This window comes from Ambystoma mexicanum, chromosome 4p (genome assembly GCF_040938575.1).
Source record: "Ambystoma mexicanum isolate Mex_15411 chromosome 4p, UKY_AmexF1_1, whole genome shotgun sequence".
Lineage (NCBI taxonomy): Eukaryota > Metazoa > Chordata > Amphibia > Caudata > Ambystomatidae > Ambystoma > Ambystoma mexicanum.
The window spans coordinates 672,531,589-672,557,057 of NC_090927.1; the positions used below are offsets into that span (position 1 = coordinate 672,531,589).

A 25,469-nucleotide genomic window follows, 5' to 3' on the forward strand; every position below is an offset into this window, starting at 1 on the left:
CGGAAATCAAAAGGTACCCACTCACTTCACTGTATCAACGTTGTCTTCAAAAAGTTTTATCCGGTCACACTTACCATGACCATTTAACTATTATACATTTATAGCCGTTTTGCACATTCGCAACATCAAATTGTCTTCTGACACATACGAGGTGCACACACCTCTTGGTACCACTCAATTCGCCATTCAAGCTGCCCTCCCTTTCCTCCCTAGCCGGCTGTCCCTGTCCGTCTTATTTGAATCTATGGATGCGCATGTATATATATATGTTAGCCTGCTCTCCCCCCTTCCAGTAGGACTCTTTTTCTCTTACTTTTCCCCTAAGTTTGTGTTAATTTCACTTTTTATTCTCCCCCTACCCCTAAAGAAAAGAAAAGAAAGAAGTAATAGCGATCACTAATATATTCTCAGTGCCCCCTTTTGCTGAACACTTTTATTTCATATTCCACTTCATATATTCCCAGTACTAGTCAAGATAGCACTATGCGGCGCCGCCTTCCACCCCCTTTCGGAGCTAGGTTCCCGTCACTTTTATCTCTTATTCACCTCGTAATCCTAATGGCCATATGCAAAGAAAAAGCAAAGAAAATTTAAGATGATCCTTAGTAGATCTGCGTACCCCCTCTTCGTTACCTGTCCTACACTTCTCTCCCCGCTCCCCTTACAATCGCTCGCACTCAGTACTCACGTGCCCGTCTTGAACCGATAGTCTCCGAAACTGGGTCCGTCCAGGCAGTGTCGCCGTCAGCTCAACAGTCAGCCCCGGCTCCGGCGAGCGGTACTCAAAGGGGATTTTTCAACCGGGATCCCGTACCCTCTCTCTATTGAGTGCGCACTTCTTAGTGTACCAGTCGCCGTTGGCGGGCAGCCTTCCCGAGCCGGCTCACCGTGCGTATCCCTTTTCGACCGGAGATTCTCGTGCCAAAAGGGGACGGTAATGTTAGATCGGGAAATAATAATAATAATAATAATCACGCTTTCGGGGTCACCACTGAAGGCGAGCGTCCCCAAACAGCACGATCCTCCCCGCAATGAGAGACAATGAAGGACTCTCCCAAAATGGGAATAAGGCCAAGACAGAGTGTGGGTGAGCGTAAATGGGAGTTTATCAATCAGAATAGGGCATGCAAAGAACTCTGCAAACTCCGAGAGCGCTCTGTCTGACAATAGCAAAGACAGGCGTATATATTTACAAAAAACATCATAAGAACCTACACACTATAGGGGGCACAAGTTTAATGGGATTGGGTGGCGACGACTAACTATAGGTGCTGCTGCGATGTGGTTGGCTTTGGCTGGACGACGTCACTGGTCAGCCTCGTGGGTTGGGCTGGGCCTGGCAGGTCGGCTGAGTTCATGCGGACGGTGTTGTTGTGCCATTGTGGCCAGTGTCAGAGTTGAATGTGTTTTCCTGACTTGGCTGCCCTATGCCATGCACACCGCAGTCATTCAGTCATTTCAATATTATTCTCTTTAGTAAATCTTCCAATAGGTTATACTACAGGTTAATGCAACACAGGAGGAATGTACCTTGTGAGGGGTCTGGAGGTAATACGTCAGGACATGGTTACCAGTGTCCTGTTGACCGGGGCCATAGGTCGAGGGGCTAAGCTTCAGGGCCTGGGACGGGCGGTACAGGTCTTTCTGCCTTGTTAGAAGTTGTTATGGATGTTCCTCTGTGTGTTGTCAAAGTGTTGGGTGTCCTGATTGGACAGGGCCATAAGTCTGAGATGGTCCGGTGGGTTGTGAGGTTTACGAGGGGGCGCGTGTGTTCAGGCAGAGGTTTACTGCTGAGCTGTAAATAATGCAGGTGGCGGGCCGCGGCCTTGGGTGCTACAGAGGGGATTACAACTCTTTGAAGCGGCTCCAGTCTGGTTGGGGGAGGTAAAGCAGTGTGGCGCGGTCTCTGCTCTCATGCCTTGGCAGCCTTCGCAGGGTGGGAGGGGGAATGGCCTTGCACGTATTTCACAAAGGTATCTCCCTCGTGTGTTGCCGATTTTAGGTAAAGACATCACAAACATTTGAACACTCTATAATACTTATTCAAATCAATACAAAACATGCATTTAAACTTTGCTGGATGCGTCTCGATTATACCCAGTCTGAGCACCTTATTCATACATTATGTTTTAACAACTACAGTATTTAGTTACATGCATATATATTTGCAGTAAGTGAGGTAGAATTAGGATTGGTGGAGTACATAGAAAATAACCCGCCACTGTTCGTGACGGTGGTGGCACGTGTGGGGCCTAGACATGCACACATGACAAGCGCCTTCTCGTGCATCCTTCACATAAGCCCTCTGTATGGTTACATTCATCTTCTCGTGTCCTCTAGCAGCATTAGTTCAGTTATGGCGCAAGCCCATAGAGTGTAAGTTTCCCAGTGATACACGTAACAAATAGATCCCTGGTGCGTTCCTTTGTTATTAGAACCCAACTGCAATGGTGTGGGCTCGCCATCGCTTATATCATGGAAGCATGCTTTCTTATGTTTATACATTTTACAGGCTTTTGTAATATAAGGGATTTTGTGGAAGAAAGCATACTTTGCGAGTGGTCTTGACATTAATATATAAAGACTGTCTGCCATCTGATGACCATTTTACTGTTCTTTTCATTTCCCAGGCCTGCTGGCCGGGTCATGCTGGGAGCGATGATACACTGCGGGAGGTGAACTGATACAATGTTAGTGTATTACGCTAGCTCATGTCCGTCTTTTTCGTGGGAACGTGCTCGCAGCGGATCTGCCAGGGTGCTGCGGCGACAGGGATGACTGAGACTCTCCAAGGGTGGGGGCCGCGCTACAGTGCTCTGAGCTCACACCATCTTTACCAGACAAAATGGTTTCTGGGCCTAGCTAAATTTTAATACATGTGGGCAGTCAATACGTGTGGGCAATCAATACGTGTGGGCAATGTCTCCAGCGGGTGAACCCTCCACCACCTGGGCCCGGGTGGCATGAGGGGACGCCCAATGAGCCATAGCCCTCAACTGGGGAGAAAACGCAGGCGAGGTGGGTCTCCTGGACCAGTCCTCCCCTACACAACCTATACGCACAAAGGCGGTCAGCTCTCCCCACCTGATTCGCATCATGCAACGCCAATCAGTCCATCTCAAAATCAAAATAAAACGCATCAACAAAGAGGTGAAATTCCAAAGTCACAAAACTCTCCTGGTGCCAAGTCCCTATACCAGACGCCCTTCTCGCCCCCCCCACAAGCCCGCTCAAACCCTCCCAAAGCAAACATCCCCATGTTCCCCACCTGAATTGAGACGCCCATGTAAACGTGAACAATGGGCCAGCAGGCTGCCAGCCCCCTCCCCCATCCGTCCCCAAGTAACACATTTCAACCAACAAGAAAAGCAGAACCAAACATATCACCAATCAAATCACAGAACCGACCAGAACACCCCCCCCCACTCCCCATGACAAGTCACTTCACAGGTGATGGGGTGTTCAATCTCTTGTATTTACGTCCCCTCGGGCTGCATCAGCTCCCCCAACTACACCAGTGTGACTGCGCGTCTGCCATCATCTGATGCTGCTCTCTTGGTCTTCTCCTGCTCCGAAAGGTGGTCAAGCACCTGTTCCGCCTCCAAGCCCTTAACCACCTTATAATCCACATCCTCAATTTCAAACGGCAGGGCAAAAAGAAAAGTCCCCTTAGCGTATTCCTCGCTCCGTAAGCCAGGTAATGAGGGGTTTACAGTCCCTTCGTCTCGACAGAGTGAAAGAGGGAAGATCCTGATCAATCTGGATGGAATCGCCCTCAAATTGTATAGCAGGTTGCTGTTTTGCCTTATCTAGGACTGCGCCCTATGAGCATATATGAGGAACCTTACTATCACTGATCTAGGACATTTACCCTTTGGCATGACGCCCCAGTGCGCTTTCTTTCACCACCTCCTTTGCCCTGTCACTCACTAACTGGGAATTAATGAGTGCCTCAACCTTCCCCTGCACCTCGCTAGGGGTCTCCCTCTTTTGTTCTTTCAGTCCAAAAATCTGTAGAGTATTTAGAGGTTCCCTGTTCTCCTAATCATACAACTTGAGCTGTACATCCTCCTCTCCAGTTTAAAGACCCGTCAGGCGATCTTCGTACTTCATTTCAAATATGTCTGCATTAAGGTGGTTTGCCTCAATACCTTCGAGCCTGTTTTCAATCACATCCACTCTCCCACCTGAGGTCTGACACTGAGGCCTGCAACTCTCCTCGCAAAGCTTCAATTTTCTGCAGAATATCTGGTAAAACTTCTGGAGGGCGCATTTGTATGTCCACTGGCCCACGTGAGTCTGATGGCCCATCCTCACTCTCCTTCTACATTTGTGCAACCCACTGAAAGCACTGCAGCCGGCAGGCAGCGATCCGCTGTATCTCCCCCAAAGCCAGGAAGTGGGAAGACTCCTTTGAAGTACCAAGCAGAATATGGGCCAAAATGCACACTAAGACCCTGAATGCATGGGAGGGATCCCTCCTCCAGTATCTCCACACTGACAGCAAAGCACTACTAGGCCCACCCTTTCATCCTAGGGCTCAGGCCTTCTACGAAGGCGGTAGCCTCCAGCAGTAAAACAGCCCACTAACCACTAATGTGCCGTCCAGGAACAAGTCCTCCAATCTGGCATCGGTTATCCCTACTCCTTACAGCAAGATACGGACTCCAACTCACCGACCTGGGGGCCTGGTGTAAAATCCTTCCTCCAGGCTTCACCAACCACTTAGATGGGGAACCAAGGCCACAGACACCCTTCCGGCAGATCTGTACACACAATCTTGTCAACTAAAGCCCAGGCCGTGCCGCCAACATCCAGCGGGCCCCGCCGTGCCTGCTCTCACTTCCGTCACAGCAACGTGTTAAGCCTGGCCATAGCCTGCCCAAAGCTCTCCCTTCAGCAGTTGCTTGCCAGAGCGGGAAACACGCTACCCTCCAGCACATCCCCACGGTTCTGCAACGGCGACCCTAGGCTTCCCAGCCATTGCAAGACTTTCCCCTCTGGCGTGGAAGCACCACGACAGATAACCACATCCTCTGCTCTCCAACCAGTGGCGCCGACATCTCATGTCCCTGCACCAGTCCTTCGATCACCACACTTTGGTCCTGTACCCTTCAGACGTGTGCTCCAGCCATGCACACGAGGAACGCTTCTCCCTGCAGCAAAAATCTCCTTAGGAAGGGCAAAGGGTAACAGAGTTTAAGATCAGGCTGTCATGTTGGCCTGCGCCCACTGATGGTCTACGCCTTGCACTCTTTTGAAACTTAGGGTCAGAGCTTTTGTCACCTTGAGAATCAAATTTCCCTGGACTCCCTCCTCGCTCCAGTCCCTCTCAGATTCCATGATAGCAATAATATCTTATCAGTACCCCCGACTCCTGAATAAAGAAGGATGTACGAAATGGGGGGGACTGCAGACAAGTTTAAGGACCTGCTTATGCCTGCATGGCATATTATAGTGGAGTCTAGGAGCTAAAGGAGACAAATGAGATGTCAATCAGGGGACGGCTTGTGTCTGTACTAAATACATTACCCCATATGCAGTATCTGTTGATACCATCCTACCGGTTCCGAGTATAATTTTGGTTGGCAGCAGTGCTTCGTCTGAGTGCGCACGTCTTATTCTGATGTAGATATGCCCTGGTCACAGCCGGATAAGTACGAGCCACTAGCTTATCCTCTACTCATGGACTGGCGCCCTCTTGTCGGCTAAGTTTCCTCACGGGCCCGGATTGCAGCGAAGATGCAAATAGCTCTGGACATTGTGTACAACATAAAGGTGCAGCAAGTATATATGTCACCACTGAACGCACTGCTAACCGGAGTGCACAGAACTCTGCAAGTTTGTTTCCCTGGCAGAGGTGCAGCGTTATGAATTTACATTTACACACTACACAGAAAGGTTTGACAAAGTTTAAGCAAATGTTCACTGTGCTCTGTACACTGTAAAAAGCTACTCAAGCTCTGCAAATTCACTTCTAGAGCATTAATCACTACCCTTAAACTTGAGCTGTAAATAAAGCTGCTTATCTGCCAAAGAGAAGCAAAAGAAGATTGAGAAGTTGTGAGTCGGAAGCGAGATAAGCAGGAGGTCAAGGATTGGATTGGTTGAAAAGGTTTTGCCAAGAATTGCCGAAAGAAGGCAGTCGGTTGGGGAATGGTAGTTTGTTCCTTTTTGAGTATTTTAAGATGAAGTTTTTTTTGATGAAATTATTTGTTGCTGAATAGTAAAAGCAAAATATGTTAAGCATAATGCTCACTTCCGGGCTTGAAATACAAGTTTGAGCAACAAAACATTGTACAACGAGAACCAAACAAGAAGGATAAAACCATATCACCAGCTGAAATTGACTACAGCCAAAGACTCAAGAAAATAGAAAACGCACTACCAAAATGTCAGGAACGAAAATAATCAAGTTCAAATTAATCAAATGATGTGAGGACGTGAAGAATTATTCTAAAACAAACATTGAATATTATTTGTGAAACTTGTATATGCGAACAATGCCCCAATCTTTCACAGAACGCATTAAGTGATCAAAAAGTTGATATCCCGTCTTCCCCAAATCATGAACCTATTTTTAGTTGCTCAGTTTCTTTCCTTCCTTGTCTTAGTTGTAATTAACTTGTAAACAAATATTTAATGTGGTCAAACTGATGCAGTCAGTTGGCTTCATTCTGGGAGAGCTGGCGTTCGCAAACAGCATGGCCTGATTGCGTTACTGATACTGCAACCACACCCATCCACCCTGACTACATATTCCACGATCAGTGCCTGCTGTCCGTGAACACACACAATGTGAATTTCCTCACTCCCTAAGAACTTTAAAGTAGAATCTGTTACCATGTACAGGTGGTACAACCATGTCTGTTTTCTCTACATTTTTCAACTTTTCTTGCCTTTTTTAGTCTCCAGCTTTGCAGACTCACACACCCAAAGGACACACTCAGGTATTCTATTAATTTCCAGAGACCTTTTTGACATGCAAGTTTGCATTCCTGACTGAGAACCTTTAACACAGTATGGTAGCTGTAGTGACACGCCTGTGAAGTGTCAAAGATGCTACTTTAAAAGAAATAAATGTAAAAACCTTGCCACAGCTGTAATGTACTTCTGCAATTGTAGCTGGAATTCTGTGAGGTTCTGCCTCAAGCAGCAGACATTGTGACATCACAAATGAAAAGTAATAACTGGTTACCAATCATTAATGATGTCCTTTTCTTAGTACATGCATATTGTAATGTCAGAGGTAGCCTGTAATAAGAACATTATTTACAGGTTTTTATAAAGGTATTGAAGGTTGCTTTATAATATATGCATATGATAATAACAGAAGTTTTACATTTAATTGCAGATATTATTTAGTTCCTAAATGATCATTTTTTCAGGTGTAAAGAGAGTGTTGTATTGGAAGAATGTACAGTGTTGGCATATTTGAAATGTTTACATTTATCTAGCTGCTTTATTATTTGAACATACTTAATACCCTTTCTAAATGGTTTATTAAAACATACCTGTATAACATCCTTAGATGTGGTGGCTTCGACCTCCTAGAAATACAGCTGTAAAGGGATCTTGTGATAGAGCAGGCTCTGGTTCATAATACACACCCTGAGTTGAAAATGTTGGTTTGGATGTGTGGTATGTGCGACCCAAAGTCGAAGGGAGTATACTAAATCTCAGAAACTGGGCATCATGACCCTAATAATAGCAGCATGGCTCGCAATAGCTCAATATTGGAAACAGCAACAGATCCCAACAAACCAGGAATGGTTTCAGAAGGTTTGGGGGTTTGCCTCATTAGAATGGGTAACATATAATATACAGGGGAATCAAGAGGCCTTCAAGCAGGATTGGGATTGGTCCTGACATACAAAGAGCCTCAGGCAGGATAGCTCAGGGGCAACATGCTCACCTTGAAAGTAAGACGACACAGAGCACCACAGATTCGATCCCCTGGTCCGCACTTAGAAACCTCTGGGTATTAAGCGCGTTATAAATAACATAGCTTATATGTTACAATGATGTCCACCGAGATCAGAATTCTGCATATTTTATGAAGACTTGTGAACAATTTGGAATGCAGAAAGAAGAAGGTCGTCCTCTGATAAGGAGGAGGGGTGGAGGATGGGAGGGCAGGAGTTTGTATTGTAAGCTGCAGTTGTCCAAAACTAATAAACAAAATGTACAACAAATGTTAAGTTCATGTGAGAAGGCTAAATTGAGAGTTAGTACTACTGGTTTGTGGACACCTCTGTAACTGCTTGAAGGCAGACAATCAGAGTAAGTTGAAGATATAATGGTAGAAAAAGAAGGGATTATGTGTGTCCCTCAGCTGATGTCCGCGAACACAAACAGTTGTTCCTAGACGGATCACACCTGTTATTTGGATCCTCTGCCATCGTTTTTTCACATCCTGCAGTGAAAGAGGACTGTCGCTGATCATAGACCTATGCTTTATCCACAGACACCAGAAGGGGCCAATTGGGTATTTTGTTTGTGGAGCGAGAGTTTGAATTGAATTCTGAGCATTGCTAAAAGCATTGACCTAAGAAAAAACCTTGTGTGGATGATTGGAGATTAGTGGGCTCATTTGCTGAACATATATGTAAAGCATCTTGGTACCTCACATGACCTTGGTTTTTATAATTTGGTGCTACTGTGTTATATACTTTGAGCTATTTAGTGAAATCGGTGTTAACAATATGTCAGCCAATGTTGAATTGCAAACAACCACAGGTAATTATTGTTAACTTTGAAAATAATAGTTTAGGATATGTGACTTGATATGTATCGTTGCAATTTGCCATGAAATATACATTTGGAGCTATAAAGGCTTTTTTTCAATAAACCACATTTATCCAGAATTACTTTTTTATTTTTTATTTTATATGGTTTATTGCAAACCTTTAAAATACAACTCATTGGTAAATAATTGTGTCAACATTAATACAAAAACTCTTCAAATCAACATATTGTTCTACAGAGACCGAACTGGCAAAACTATAAAGGAGGAAGAAAGAGAAAATAAAGAAAAGCTAAAAATGAAAACTAAAAATAATGCAAAGGCATATACTTGTCCATCTTTGAGCCACTCACATCATTTTGGTCTATGTCACTTAAAAAAAAAAAAAACAGAAAAAAAGAAAAAACAATCTTTTCAAATTCCTCATGTACAGAATGAAAACGTAACAATATTTCTTCAAGAAAGAAGGTCAATGTAATCGTCAATGCCCTGTGTCTCATCGAACATTATCTGCCACCAATCTAGATCGGTTAATGTTGGACGTTTTTCAATGAATCTTCCCAAATGTTTTCTTCTTTCTTGTCAGAGCATAGGGCAGAACAAAGGTAAATGTTTTAAGGTTTCCTCATTAGCTTTGCAAAGTCTGCATTGGTCACTCACATTGCTAGTTCCTGCCCATATATTAGTTTTTTCTCTTGTTTTAAACAGATTTAAACGGAATTCCATATACAGTTTTCGTCGGTGTAACTCCGGAAATAATTTCCAGAAGTTTTGAATTTCGTTAAGGGCTCTTTTCTCATGTGGAACATGTTTCATTATTCGATTGTTTCTTTTTGGTCACAAGTTGAGCACCAATCACGTCTCCATAACATTTTTTTTGCAATGTCTGGATTTGTTTGTAGTGTCTCTAACTTGATGTCGAGATCTAACATTATGTCTCTGCATCATTTCTTCCATAGAACAAAGACCGAGTTCTTGTTGCCTTGACTAGTTGATTGCAAGACCTTAAACTTATCCAGAATTACTCTGACATGTGTGGAAAAGATCAAAAGAAATGGGTCTACAAATAGAAAAAGACAGGTGTAATAAGCATAAAGTTGGTTGTGCATTTCTACATGACTTTAGCATGGCATTACATTTTTTTTAAATTGAGCCATCCACCCAAGATCTTCATGCGTGCACTTTTGATTAGTGTGGTTGACACAGAGCCTACAGCTTCAAAATGTACAAAGACACCAAACAGTGCATAACCATCTTCCAAAGAAGAGAAGACTCGTGCCTGGCCTGTACCAGGCCCCAGGCGCACGTTTCCCTGGCCCTGATTATAACAAAAACCACAACATCAAACAGGCCTGGGAAAAGAGGGCCCCAGTAGTCCAGGTCCCAGCCCCGCATTTCCCTGTGTCTGATAACAGACATAAAAAGGGAAAAGTGTAAGATTGAGTTTTACAAATCCCAGAACATTTGAGTGTCCACAAATATTGGAAAATAAACAACAAACTTTAAGGAGCAAATCACCATAATTCTCTAAATAAATGACCCAGGCCCAGTGTGCTTTATTGCTGTTAAGTGCTTCTTTAGGTTTTGAGATACCCTGCTTTATCCCTCTCCCCTGATAATCTGTAGGCATTAACCCCCCTCGAAGGAAAATCTTTTAGCATGAGCATATGTACCCTAGAGAGGCACATTTCTTCTCAAATTAAATGCTGTGTCGCTTTAAATGTGTTTTTGCTTTCCAAAGACAGATCTATAGGTGTAAGATAATTTTCCGACGTTTTCAGCTGGTGCTAGAATCACCCAGGACAAATGCAAACTAGCCGGTGCACGGTGATTAAAGCCTGAAACCCTTCTGTGCATATACAAGAAATAAACAGAAAAGCCAGTGTGCATTATGATAACCCCCTACAAGTAAAATGATGGCAAACTACTAATCATATGTACACATTTGGAAGAGTTATCCTTTGGAAGTCAGGTACTGGCTGTCCTGCTTTAGCAGGCAGACTGCTTCCCTGCACCCATTTCTTTCAAAGCATCCCTACCACACTCAAATGGGTGCTCTTGACTTTCGGGCCAGGTGCTACTCATGGTGGACTGAGGGAGCCCTAGGAGCACCCCATCTCATGGAGAGTTTTGACTAGCGGTGCTCTGCTCAGGCTAGCTCTGAGCCACCTAAAGCCGTGGGTGTTTCATATGCAAGACAAGTGTAATGTATTCTGCGAGGGACCTAACATTTCAATGTCCATGAACATCGCAGTTAGTACCTACACATGTAGGTGCCCACTGTGTGGGTTCTGAGGCCATCCTTGCTTCTTTCCCTGGATTATCCTCCCCCCAGGTGGCCAGGGAAAGGCTATTTCTTTTGGATCCTTATCCTGGGGATGGATATGCGAGGGAGGAACACCTGGGAGGAGGAGACTTGGGAAGTCTGGTTGAGGCACCCTTAGGTGAGATGCTGTAGTCCCCATTTCCCTTTCATCAGGAATCAGATGTCCCGCAGGCTTTTATTGGGTTTTTCCAATCCCTCCCCCATTGGGTTAGAAAATCATCTCCCAAAATATATCAATATGGTACTGGGACGGGGAGGCCACATAGGAACAGACATTCTTTCTTTATTAATTCAGACAGACCTAAATACCACTATGGTACTGAGATGAGGGAGAGACCACCTAGGAACACCCATCCATTCTGTATTAGTTCAAACACACACTAACACCTCTCTGGTACTGGGACGAGGCAGAGGGATTCCGAGTACCAAGACTGCTGTGTAATTGACATGAATAGCCTGCACCTGAAGCCAAAGGGGCAGAATAAATTGCCTGCTCAGGTGAGGCTAACGGAGAGAACGGAAACTCCTGTGGAATGCTTGCAGACGGAGAGGCCGGAGGAAGAAGCAGCGAGACACGTGTCTGAAGTGCTGTGGTGCTGCAGAGTCGTTTCAATGGAAGCAGACTAGCTGCCTTTGTCGGAAGGTCTCCGGTGGCAGGGACAGGCTGCTGACCTCCAGGAGTTGAGAGGGCATCCCCTTCAACAGCCTGAGGTGTCGGAGACCCGAGAAGAAGGGCCTTCCGAGCCAGTAGCAGCCGCCACGAAGAGCAGACCAGAGCAGACAAAATACAGCATCCCTGGTGAGTCAAGTGAGGCTGTGTGACTTTTGGAGGCTGTGGTATGAGACGCATGGTGAGAGAAGGTTGGAACGCTCGCGAGCGTAAGCAGAGGCAATGTGATTGCAGCACCGGAAAGGCAAAACACAGATGCTGGATGCAAACAATGTTGTAAGGTTGATGAACTTTATAAAAAGAGCGGTTTGAGAATACCAAACTGTAAAGCAATTCAAAAGGCAGAGTAAGGGCCAGAAAGTGAAAGTGGAAAGTGAAAGAGGTGCAAATTCCCAGCAGGAGAGTGAACTGGGAATGTGACATTTCCTTGTTTTGAGCATTAAACATTTTGAATACCGAACCAAAGAAAAGTGATAATGAGTGAATGCCACGTGCATGAAAAGCCAAGAAAAATGGTCACTGGTACAAAGGAACTGTGAATCAGAAAGCAAGCATTTGTAATGATTGTGATGAACTATGAACTATTGAAGTTGAAAAAAATCGATAAGGAAAGAAGAATTGTACAAGTTGTGGCTAAACTATGAAAATATTGTGATACTTCAACAAGTGAATAGTAGCAAAGACAAGTATTGGGAAAAGACTGCCAGAATATAATTCGGATAGCACTGTTGAACTGAAGCTATGGTGTTACAACTGTTAAAAAGAAGCCAATCAAGTGGGTCGGTTGCGTAACCTGTAATGGTTGGGCCATGTGGTCCGACAACTGCGACTAGACCGAATACACCCCACTTAGGAAACGCCACTTGAAGCACTTATGAGTTTATTGTTGAACAAACAGAAAAGCCTGTGCTTTGTGAATTTAAAGAGTTGAACATTATGATTTTGATGAAAGAGCCAAGAGCCTGAAAGATGGGAAGAATCCTGAGGAATTGAGTTGTTGTGAAAACAGTGAGAGACTTGAAAGCTTGGGGAAGGGAACCCCTTTTGAGTGACATTGAACTACTTGGAATCCTGGGGAAGGGAGAGCCCCTTTCCGACCAAGAACTGGAAGAAGCACTGAACTTTAGTTTGAACACTTATTAATTTGAAGCTGACATCCCTACACTGTTTGAACAAAGAGGGCAAGTATAGGTTTTGGACACAGATATTTACTTTGGACTTCCTTACACAGACTATTCTTAGTTTTATTTAGGTAGGGAAATCCCACCTTAGCATAGGGCCAAGTAGGCCTTATTCCTACCTCATCGTGATTTTAATAAAAGTTTATAGACCAAACTTTACTCTGTTTTCTGTGTCTATTTCCTGATGCCTTCACACCTCTAAAATCAGAAAGCAAATGCCTTTGATTTGTACTTTGCTACACATTTCACCCAATCCTGACCACCTTCCACCTTCCCAGAGGTTATTTCATATGTAGCACATTGTAGGCAGACTACGGGCTGAGGTTGAAGATCCAACATAGTGTCCATTTAAAAATGTTTGACGTTGCATCACTTTCTCTGTTGACCAATCAGCGCCTTTGTTCGACTTTTGTTAATGTTACACACCTCCCTGCTCGCTGTAGAGGCATCTACGGACACCAAATCAGTAAGTGAGTACACGGACTGGACCAAGAGATCACTCATTTTTTTCACCTGCTTTTTTGCCATTTTTTTTAAAATGTGCTGAACCGATTAACACCAAATTTTCAAAAGCAGTCTTTCAGGATCGGGCTACCGCTTCTTGCATACGTTTACAGAAAATCCATCTACTGTTCAGGCTATAAGTGCAACATACTTTTTTCCCCATTCAAGTCAGTCCTGATTTCAAAAACGTTGGCGCGTCTCTCCGACACCCCCCGGCCCTTCCCCCTGATATTTTTGCACCAAAGTTTCCAAAAAGATTCAGAGTTAAGTCTATATTTTTGGGAAAGTTTCCTGCAGATTGATTGAACAGCAGCAACTTATAAGCAGCCCAAAAAGTGTGTTTCATATGGCGAGATCAGCTTGACCATACATATAGAAAGATATATCTAATTTCACTAAGTTTTAAGACGCATCATGTTTAAAAATAATATTACACTCCATTTGTAGTAGTGACCTGTTTAACCACAAACACTTAAACATTCTTGAAGGTCAACTGGATGGAAGAGGGTACAAGTGTAGTCCCCTATTTAAAAGTTCAGTGATAACTCTAAGTTAAGCAAGAGTAGATTGACGGGGAAGTGATTAGAGTTTGGGGAAGGAGTTGACCCAGATTTTACATTGGTTGGTCTTGTAGCACTGCCCCGGTGTAGAGTGTTAGTGTTCTATCCCCCATTTTCAGGGAAAGTATTATTTTTGAAGTTTTTTTTAACGTTATGTTGTTGTTAAGTGTCGTGCTATTGTTTGCTTTCTCAAAATAAACTTCAGTAAAATCACCTAAACTCGAGTGATCTTAATATTAATGAAAGAAAATATATTTAAATTAGTGATAAGGGATGTTTCTGAAGTCTGAGCAAAATGGTAAGTGGATAGGACCAGAAAAAGACCTACAGTAGTCTAATCACCTCTATATTTACCACCAACACACTGCATGGAAAAAAGGTAGAACTCTTTTTAAGATGTTGAGTATTGTAGAGCAACTCTCCAACGATCAGACCAAGAAAATACAACTCACTAGGGAAAACGACTAGGGGCACCATTTTTCGAGAAAGACGAGATTTTGTTTTGTATACAAAAGAAAAAGGTGACAGGGTATTACAAATCCATTGCCATAGACCTCTCTGATGTTCCTCGTACATGATTCATGTTATAAACACAAAATCTGTCGCTCATGATGCACTCAATGTAGTGTTAATCCCCCACTCTCATTGGCTACCGTCTACATACATGCTAATAGTTACTTAGATCCCATTCTCCAATTGGGTCTGCTGTCTTCTCTGCTATCTTCACCACACGTGGGTAACGTCCTCGTCCATCTTGGAATATTGCAAAGAAATTGGTTAAATTCGACTGGCACCACCCTCCTGCGATCCTAATCACGTGACATGCACCTGGTTATCAACATGAACTCAGCAGACAACTTAGAGGTCAGCCTGGTCCTTGCGGACAAAGCAACCCTTTTCTCATCCCAGACACGTCGGCACCCCCAACATGCCTTCGCCACTGTATGGGCATCGCTCTTTGCTCTCCCTGGCACAAATTATAGATCATGTTATTCTCTTTGTTCCCCTTTATCAGTTCCCCGCCCTGAGAGTAAACCTGGTGTCCCACTAATCGACTGTCGTTCTGGGGAGCGCTAGTGCCTTAAATCTTGGTTTGTGTTCTGGCATCCTGAGACCGCTGGCTCCAGGTGTTGTTCATTTATTTTTATTTATTTATTGTATTTGATTACATGCCCAAACTCTTGGGTATAACGACGTAGGTTACATGCATACAATATAGGCATCTTAAGCAGTTACGAATGTCTTAGGAAACTTAGGCTGTTACTTACAACTTAGGCAGTTGCATACATTTTTTGGCGTCTTGATCGCCTAACAACCATCTTGGGAGTCAAGGGCAGTTACATAGATGTGAAGAGGACAGATGTGGGTTCCACAGAAGTAGACGCAGCGACGAGTGGATTGATCAGTGTTCAGCATAAAGAGACAGGCTATGTTCTGCTAGCACTGTTAGTATTTGTTGAACAACCAGGTTTTTAATTGGTTCTTACATTTTGGGAATGAGGTTTTGTTGCTGAGATGGGTAGGGAGTTAGTTCCAGATGCGAGGCGCTGCTGTGGGGAAGCTGGCGTTACCTGCCCTGGATGTTGTGAAGCTTGGGATGTGGAGGTGTGTATTGGCGCTAGATCGAAGTGTTCTGGTCGTGGTTTTTCAAGAAATACTATGACTGAGATAGATGGGGGTGTTGTCAGGGATGCATTTGTGGGTAATGGTGAGAGTTTTGTGGAGAATTCTCGCTTGTACTGGAAGCCAGTGAGCATCTCTTCTGTGTTGAGAAATATGCTCTCGTCTGTTGATGCCCCAAGCTGCTCTAGCTGCTTAGTCCAAAACGATCAAGGTGCAAACGATGTCCCTGTCCGCCAAATATTCTGTCCCCTTTAGAGGCCTGAAGCTTTTTGTTGCGGGTCACACCATACTGCGAGTCTCAATGTAACCATGCAGATGAATAATTTCCTACCCCCTGTTCAAGTTATTAGAGATGCTTAAACAAGTACAATAGCTCAGCAAGGTAAATGCAGACTTCAGAGATCACTTTGCAGCTGTAGTCTTCCCTTCATCCTTCTGAGGCTGATAAATGAAGTACCACTGAGTTGCGTAATAACAGATTATTATAGCTCTTCGAAGTGGAAGAATCTGCCCTTAAGTGCTATATAATTTTATATTGTAATATGAGAGTTAAGAGAAGGCCTTTAGATATGTGCTGCTTCAAACATATCCCAATTCTAACACGCACCTATGGTATCTGAGAGGCACATGCAAGCGCGTACACATATATTTGTGAAACATATGTTCCAAGACATAAATTAAAACCGTGCGATGTGTTTCCAAGAGACTGCTAATCACAACGTGTATTATATGTCTGGCAATACAAATATGAAGCCAGTGAAGGTATTTATATGCTTCCACATTCCCAGTCTTTGCTCAGGCAAATCTGCTCTGGTTTTGCTAGTTTAGACTAGGAAGATAAAAGGAAAGAGGGGGCGAGGAGGAGGTGTCGGGAACACTATCTGAGGGAAGCATGAACTGGAAGGGGGAGAGGTCGCATGGAATTGAGAGAATCAGAAGATTGAAGGTCAGAGAAGTGGGAGATGGAAATGTATGGGATAGGGATGTAAATAGATACGAGTGGAGTTTGACTGGGTCACTTGTAGTTGGAACAGGACATGAGGTGGTGGTGGGAAATTACATGAGTGAGAGATGGAAAGAGGAGGGGAAGTTGACAGGAAGAAGAGGGAAGGGTAGAAATGGAGAGCAGTGAACGATTGAAAGGATGATGGTAGTTGAAAAGGGAGAGGAAGACTGAGCAGGGGCATTGGTAAGCGAGGAAAGGGGAAGAAAGGAGGTAAAGATGGGACATAAGAAGGACAAGTAGAAGAGGGGAAGGCAGAAATGGGCGGTTGAATGGAAATGGAGAATAGGGCCATATTAAAAGGGAGTAGAGGGGAAAAGGAAATGGAGATCAGGGGGGGCTGGGTGCCTGGGGAGAAGATCGAAAGTGAAATTGTATGGGAAGATGGAAATATCCTTGCATGGCATGCTAAACAGGATGAGGTGCCAAGTGGACTTGGTTTTCTATGCTATGACTGTTCTTGCTACAGCTTGATGTATCTGAAATGCGGATTATATCAGAGATGTGAATGGGTCGTCACTGCTTCAAAGGTAATTTATAAGGTTTATAATGGGATCACAATGTTTAACTGAGCGACATTATTGCTCGTTAAGAATGACTGTCAAAGTACTGCCTGTTGTGTTTCCACATTTGCAGATTGTAATCATCATTGCATACTTTTAGAGCGTGGTCTTGTCATGCTTTGATCCCTAGAAGTAATCATAAAAGGTAATGGGACTCGTTAGAAGTTTGGCGGTATTCCGGTGGTAATCCCATCGGAATACCGCCAAACAGAATTACTGTTACTGCCACTTGGTGTGGCAGTATTACCGCCAGATTACTAGCAGAAGTATGGCGGTGCTAGTTCCCATTTGGAGTCCATATTTCAGCAGAATTACCACTCGTGGTAATTCTGCGATTTTTGGCGGTACGGCAGTGGAATTACCTCCAGCATTTGGCAGAAGGTTTTCCTCTACCTCACTACCAAAGTTGTAGTACGGTGGTGCGGTAACCCTGTTACCACTGCATTAGCACAATTTTTTCCCTGCACTGCTGTACTTTTAATAAGGCCCGCTGTCTCTTATTTGCAAAATGACCGTTTTAGTTGGGTGTATTTTACAGTATATATTTTGTTTTATATGCCTATAAATAACCAGAGCGATGTTTGGTTTTTCCCTCTTTCAGACTCCAAAAAAAGAAGAGCAACACTTAGATTTTAAAGCAAGTCCAAAGAAAGCACCGGAACCCACCATCGATCTTTTAGGACTTGGTAAGTCGTAAATAAATGAATTCACTCTTATCAGTTACAGACCTGATGCACGCAAACCTTTTCTGAAATTAGCATCACAGCTTTATCTTACAAAATGCCAGCAGATATTGTTAGCCGAGCGTCAAATAGCACGATTAAATCTGAAGAGCAGGAACAATAAAGGAATCCTCTGATAAGGGGGCCGGGTCTGTCAGCGCCCTGTCTTTCCCAAACTACAAGTAATGAGACCCCGAGGGAAGGTCAGGCTATCCGAGAGATCTTCAAAGCCTGGGAAGACTGTCATATTTTAGAATTTAAATATAAACGTGTCGTATCCCTTATTATGTGATTTACAAGTATCAGAAAGCTAGCGATGCCTTCTTTTATTTTACACAAAAGGGATGCGCCTTTCATTGCCACGAAAACGCCTGTTGCCCCCTTCTTCTAGGCTTCTCACTTATCCGGTGTTTAGATCCGCTGATTTTGTTGACAGTGGGCTTCACTTCCTTTTACTTTTACACCCCTTTATCCCTCTTTGGTAGGATGATGTTTTTCTTGCTGCAAACCCTTTTATTAACTGGAAAGAAGGCTGTCCTCCGTTTATGTCCAAATGCTGTAAACCTGATCTTACCCCATTTACGCATGTGCCAGGCTGGCATGCCTCCTTCTCGCTATGGAATTGAAACCGCGGGCACTGGTGTTTCGGCGATGAAGAGGAGTGTTGCTTACAGAGACTAGGCATTATGCCATAAATAAACCTGTCTTTAGAAAATGTTGCCACACACGGTTGCCACTGTGGAAGCAAACTGGTAAAGGCTCTAGAATGTAAAGATCTTCCATATGTAAAACATTGATGATTGGGGCAAATCGGCAACAGTGCACCGGAGCATTTTCCAGTGTATTTTCATGATGTCGTTGCCAGTATAAAACACATTGTCATGCTGGTTCTACCATGAATGCCCCTGCAAGGCTGCACCATTATATGGCAGCAATACTCATACAAGAACATGCCAGCATTTACAGGGAGCACAGAAGCTGCTATCAGTAAGGTCAAACCGTGTCATTTAGTTTTTTGTATTGAATATACTTCTAACATGTTTGCATTTGAGTTAATGGTCTGAAACAAAATAATCTGGACAAGCAGTGTTCATGTGTGCACCTTGTAATATATATTTGTATTATTTATTCAAAATCGTATCACTGAACATCCCATACAGACAATACAAATGATTCTCTGGAAGGCTTTGTTTTTATTTATATGGGGTTTTGTTTCGCTCTCTGTCCAAACAGATAAACATCTGAGCACCAGAGAGGCAAGGGGGTTGAAGAAGAAAAAGGATAACCGGTTTTATTAAAAGCAGAGAGTTAAGTTGCATTCGCAAAAGTCCAGCCAGCAGAAGATGTTTACAGCAAATAAAGAGACTGTCAATGAGCCATTTAAAAAACATCTGGATTATCCATTTCCAAAGGTGTCATGAACAAAAATAGATCGTAATGCCTTCCTGAAGTTGTGCTCCTCAAGCCCTACTTATCCCAGCTTTCTTTTCTCTGGCAAGAAGGTTGATGGCGTCTGTTTGCAGAGGTGCCGCGGTTGTTCCTTGATGGGCTATAGTGATTCTTCCTCTTCATGATGCACTTCATGCCTGTGCTCAGAATGGCTCTTCGTGTGATGAATAGCATCTTTATAAGTTTGCATTGTTGAACGGAACGCAAGTGCAGTTATTCATCTATTGGGTTTCATGTGAGATCATGTATGCTAAAGCTAAGAACCTGCATGCTGCGCTCTTGAATACTATGCAGAGTCTTCAAATCTTTCTCGCTGATCTCCATGTAACAGCTGTTACAGTAGTGGATTCTTCAGAGGCCAAGGCATTCCCAACTTCTCAATTCGGAGGAGTGCAAGTTAAGGAAGAATGTTTTCAAGCTATGTAGGTGGGTTTACATTTTGTATTTTTAGTGTGGGTTTTGGGGCCAGAAAGTGTGGTCTATGATGAAACCTGTGCAGATATGTTTGACTGTCTACTGGAAGTGAGGAGGGAGCCCACACACATAACATGCTACAGTTGCCATCTGGTAAATACATTAGATGGATTATGACCATGTAAACACTGTTTTTGCGCTAGTGTCATTACAGAGCAAGTCCCCTGAATCCTCCACCTCGATTAATTTTACTACAGCGATTGTGCGGAGGTAAAAATGGGGGTAGTGGCTGGGCACTCTTCACGATTACTGTCCAACAATAGTGCCACTAAATAAGATAAGTGTGAAACCCAATTCACATTTGTGCAAACACACCATCAATCCAGGCTAGGACCACTGAGGCAGTATCTCACAATGGTAACAACACTCATAAAATAAAGCACCCAATGAGGTAATATCTTTTCAGGGAGGACCACTTTTCACCTCTTCCATAATTGTTCATCCTGTTTGCTTTGTGACTTGAGTTCCCTTAAATGAAACAGTGACTGCTACATAGGCCGTGTGAGCAGGGATATCCCAGAAGTTGTAACATTGCCCCATGATTTTGATTCCTCTTATGAGTTGCAGTCCGGACCCCGCTTTGTTAGGTGGAATCCAGACTCAGATTAGTCTACAAGGTAATAAGGCAAGAGATTATTAAGAGATTGGTTGTCCCTGGCTGGCCACCCATTCTGCCTAAACACTTCACTACAAGCTCACAAGAGGGAACACATTCTATAATTTCTCTGGATCGTGCAAGTGATCGTGCAGGGCCATCCTTTCAGAGCTAACCCATTACACATTCCCAGACATTCATTTGTAAATTGTCACAGTGAGAGGCATCAACAGAATACTTCTGAGGCAGTCCAAAATGTAATAAACCAGTTGGATAAGGCTGGGTACAGCCCTACAGATAAGGGGTGTATCAGGCACCTTTACGCCCTAAAAATAGGCAAATATTCCCCAATAATTAAAATAGGGAGTACAAATACTCCTAATAGAAATAGGAAACAGGCACATAGGAGCATGTTTCCCTGCTTTCATCCATACAGCTTCATGGATATTTTTGGACTAGTAGTACACCTAGTGCCTCAAGAAGAAACTCTTCTATTATCTGATCTGATATCTCTTTAATGTGTCTCTTTAATGTACACAAATAACTTGTTGCAAAGAAATATTTATTACAAATCATTTCTATTTTACAGTTAAAACCTATTTTACTTGCTTTAAAATACTCCTTTTGTTGGTCTGACTTACTTTTTGCCTCTCTAAAAAATCATTTTACTCCCAGCATAAAAAAATAGGGAATACGGGGGGCGCTGTTGAGCGTGATGCAAAATGGCTGCCTAGAGCGCGAGCTCCGTTTCGACAAATATCCTGAATATCACGATCCTAACTTGGAGCACCGCGCGGATGATTTTGAAGAGTGGAGGCTGTAGCTGAACAATCCTGCATTCAACGGCAGAAATCCAGAAGAAAAACGCTGTTGTAGGACGGAAATAGAGAGCATGCAACTGTTGGCGGTGGGAGTGGGGGACGCGGGCCGCCTCCCAGATCCACGCGGATGTTGGAGGCAACCACAGACGCTCTAGCCGGCAGACCATAGAGGTCCGGCGATCCGACACCAACAAGCGAGTAAACCGAAGGACGCGTCATACAAGCTGAGGTGGCCGTTGTGTCAGTGGTGGGAAGGAGAACAGCGAAGGTACAGCAGGAACAGGAGAGGAGTGTGGACGGCACATTAACCCTGTGAGACGGTCAAGCGGCACGTACCGAAACCGCCATTAAGCCACGTGTTGTGAGTGCTGCGAGGAGGAGGTGATGCTGAATAGACTGCTGGCCCTAGCCACGAGGACAAGCACTAATGCCTGATAAACCAACAAAAGGAGCGGGGGCTAGGAAAAGGGACCCAATGGACTCGTTCACCAACAGCCAAGGGATGGACTCGATGGCAGAAACATCCGCTGCCCCCAACGTTGGAACTGAAGTTGTAAGTGAGGTCGACAAGTTAACCACGATTGTACAAAATGGCTTCCTTGTGATAAATGTGAAACTGGATGACATTGTCTCAACTATTGGGTCATTGAAGGCCAGAGTGGATAAAGAAAGCTCCAGAATAACAGAAGTCGAAGGCAGAATTAGTAACAACGAGGACACTATCGCAAGTCATGCTCGAGACATAACGCAATTAAAAAAACAAATTTCTCAGAATACAGTCTAAATGCGAGGATCTTGAATCTCGTTCTAGAAGAAATAACATAAGAATTGTTGGGGTATCTGAAAAGTTTGGCAAAGGAGCAATGGAACAACAAGTAGAAGCTCTCCTGCAGACCCTCTTCGGACCTGAAATTTTCTCAGAACACTTTCTGATAGAAAGGGCACATCGCGCACTGGCTCCAACACCAAAACCAGGGGCGCCACCCCGCACTATAATAACGCGCCTCCTAAATTACAGGGACAGAGATGCGATTCTTAAAAAATCTTGTGAGCAAGGTACACTACACTATGAGGAGAAGCGTATCCACATATACCCAGATTTTTCGGCAGGCGTACAGGCCAACCGACGATCCTACGAACCAGTGAAAAGACTTTTACGAGCACATCAGGTCCAGTATGCATTAATATTCCCTGCCAAAATGCGTATTCAGCATGGAGGAAGAGCGCATTTCTTTGAGAATCCGGCGGTTGCAATGGCCTATATCGAGTCACATATACCTCTGCCCCCAGTCGGCCGAGGCCCGGATCAAAATGGCGAACCCCACCCCGAGGCGGACTGATGATATCCTGATGCAAGAAGAATCAAAGCACATGCCTACCACAAAAAACGGAACAGGAATAAGACAAAACAAGCGGTGGTGCACCACAGGAAAATGTGGAAGTCGGACTGCAAGCTCGAGCGGGCGGCCATACAGCGACAACATGGCAACCCCAGGAGATCTCCAACAGTTTGTAAGGTTAAATCATCCAGTTGGGGCGGATGATGGGGGTGGGGGTTGGGGGGAAGGGGAGAAGACAGATCTTTTGTTGAACAGTTGAAAAGTTGCTTTGTTGAAGGTCGAACAGATAATTGCGCTATGCATGTTGAACGGTATTTGGATAACACTGCAATTGTGAACAGATACGATGGCGGGTGGCACTGACAATGGCAAAGGGATGAAAATCAGACTGCTGTCATGGAACGTCAGGGGGCTGAACAATCCCTCCAAAACTAGGAAAATAGGAACTTACATTAACAGACACTCTCCCCATATAGCCATGTTACAGGAAACACATACACAGGGCCCCAGCAACACAAGTATACTGGCCGCATGGGGCAAGCAAAGATACCACACAGAATATTCCACTCAGGCACGAGGAGTCATGACCATACTGCATCCATCACTGGGATTCCAGACCAAAGGACATAAAGAGGACCCCCTGGGGAGATATCTACTGGTTTGGGGAGAGGTTGCAGGGAAATTGATTGCATTGGTTAACACTTATGGCCCCAATATAGATGACCCGGACTTTTATCTCAATATACTGGAATTACTAATTACACTTGATACCACTAGTATTATCTGGGGGGGAGATTTCAATTTAATACTAGACCCAAATCTAGACAGATCCTCCAGAGCCAAGCGGATGCGGTCTAAAGCATCTATAGTCCTAGATCAGGTTATGCCACAGCTGATGCTACGAGATGCCTGGAGGGCACTGTGTCCAGGTGCAAAGGAGTACACGTACTACTCGAGCATACATGACTCGGAATCTCGTATAGATTATTGGTGGGTATCGGAAGACATGCTGGAAGGGCTAGAAAGTTGTGAAATATACCCACGAACATTATCAGATCATTCCCCAGTATCCCTGGAGTTAATGTTTGGGGATGTCCCGAAACCGCAGAAGAGATGGAGAATGCCCACACATATACTCAAAGACCCTAATGTTACAGAGGCATTGCATATAGAAATGGAAGAATTCTTTAACAACAATATGGGAACAGTGGATAAATATTCAACAGTATGGGAGGCTTTCAAGGTCTGGGTAAGGGGAACTCTGATCTCCAAATCCTCGGGGCTGCTTAAAGCGGTGAGACAGGAACTAACTGAAACGGAGACGCGACTTTGGCAATTAGAGAACTCTTATAGCGAGACCCGAAATAAGGATACTTTAGCTGAAATAAATCACCTCCTAAAGGAATTTAATAAGCTGGCCACAAGAGAACTGCAATACATAGCAGCCCCAGCATGCGCGCGGATACGGGGAGGGGAACAAGGCAGGAAGAGCTCTGGCCAACATCATCAGGGCAGACCGCCAATACACTCCGATAACATGCATTGAAAGCACGGAGAGTGGAATGGTGACCAGGGGTAGATCCATTAATCTTGAATTCCTGAAATTTTGCCAGAAACTGTATTCAAATACAGACGAGAAAACTGTACCTGAAATACAAGCATACTTGAATGACCTGGAATTCCCGACCCTCCCACCAGACACAAAACTGGCTCTTGATAGCCCAATCACGGAGGAATAAATCATAGAAGCCATAAAAGCATTGCATTTAGGAAAGGCCCCGGGATCTGATGGGTTGGGGGTGGAACTATACAAAGAATTTGAAAAGGAACTTGCCCCAATCTTGTTAAAAGTATGGGACGAAGCGCTGGAACTTGGGGAGCTCCCCGGATCAAAGCGAGAAGCTGTAATAACAGTACTACCAAAGCCCCGCCGTCCCCCACAGGATATGTCATCGTACAGGCCACTATCACTCATTAACGTCGACGCTAAAATTTTCGCTAAAGTCCTGGCAAATAGACTATTACCAAACATGCCGTCTCTGATTCATCCGGATCAAAACAGATTTATCCCTACAAAATCCACTGCGTTCAATTTGCGCAGACTGTTTGCAATAATGGCGCAGATCGACCCAGAGACTCAAGCTGTAGCGGTGTCACTGGACGCCGAGAAAGCATTTGATTCGGTGTCCTGGGTGTAACTCTTTGAAGTATTAGGAAGGTTTGGAATGGGCCCCAATTTCATTAGCTATGTTAAATTACTGTACAGAAAAACCGGGGCGAGGGTCCTTACAAACACTGTGGTCTCTGAGTTCTTTGCACTGGGCAGCAGAGGTACCAGGCAGGGTTGCCCATTCTCACAAATATTATTTGCACTGACTATTGAACCAATGGCCATAATGATTAGGCTAAAACACGGGGATAAAGGAATAAGAATGTCTGGCCCGCCCCAATCAATCTCTTTATATGCGGATGATCCTTTACTGTACCTTAGGAACCCTGAGACTAACCTGATTCCTGTAATGCAAGATATAAATGAATTTCCTAAATACTCGGGATATAAAATAAATAACAAAAAATCCGAAATACTACCGCTGACACCTCAAACCACATGCCCAGCATCCACTGGAAACCTTAAGTGGGCAACCGGACACATTCAATATTTAGGCGTGCTGGTGTCTCGAGACAAAAAAACACTCTTTGCAGACAACTATGAAGTAATAATGCAGACTTTGAAGGCAAAACTGCAAACGTGGGCCAAGTTACCCATATCCCTGAATGGTAGGGTTGCGATCCTTCAAATGGTCGTACTCCCTAAATTACTTTATTTATTTACTAATATTGCAATATGGCCAGGCAAAACCTTTTTTGAGGAAATAAGAACAATGGTGGTCT

General features: G+C 44.1%; 1 protein-coding gene across 2 annotated transcripts in view; it reads left to right on the forward strand.

Moving 5' to 3' along the window:
• The window catches only part of SMAP1 (small ArfGAP 1), a 1,420,305-nt gene that overhangs the window by 951,944 nt on the left and 442,892 nt on the right, over positions 1–25,469 (forward strand). For both annotated transcript variants that reach the window (XM_069606218.1, XM_069606219.1), the window contains one exon: positions 17,778–17,862. In XM_069606218.1, the coding sequence (XP_069462319.1) occupies positions 17,778–17,862 (85 nt within the window). The remainder of the gene's footprint in view (positions 1–17,777; positions 17,863–25,469) is intronic.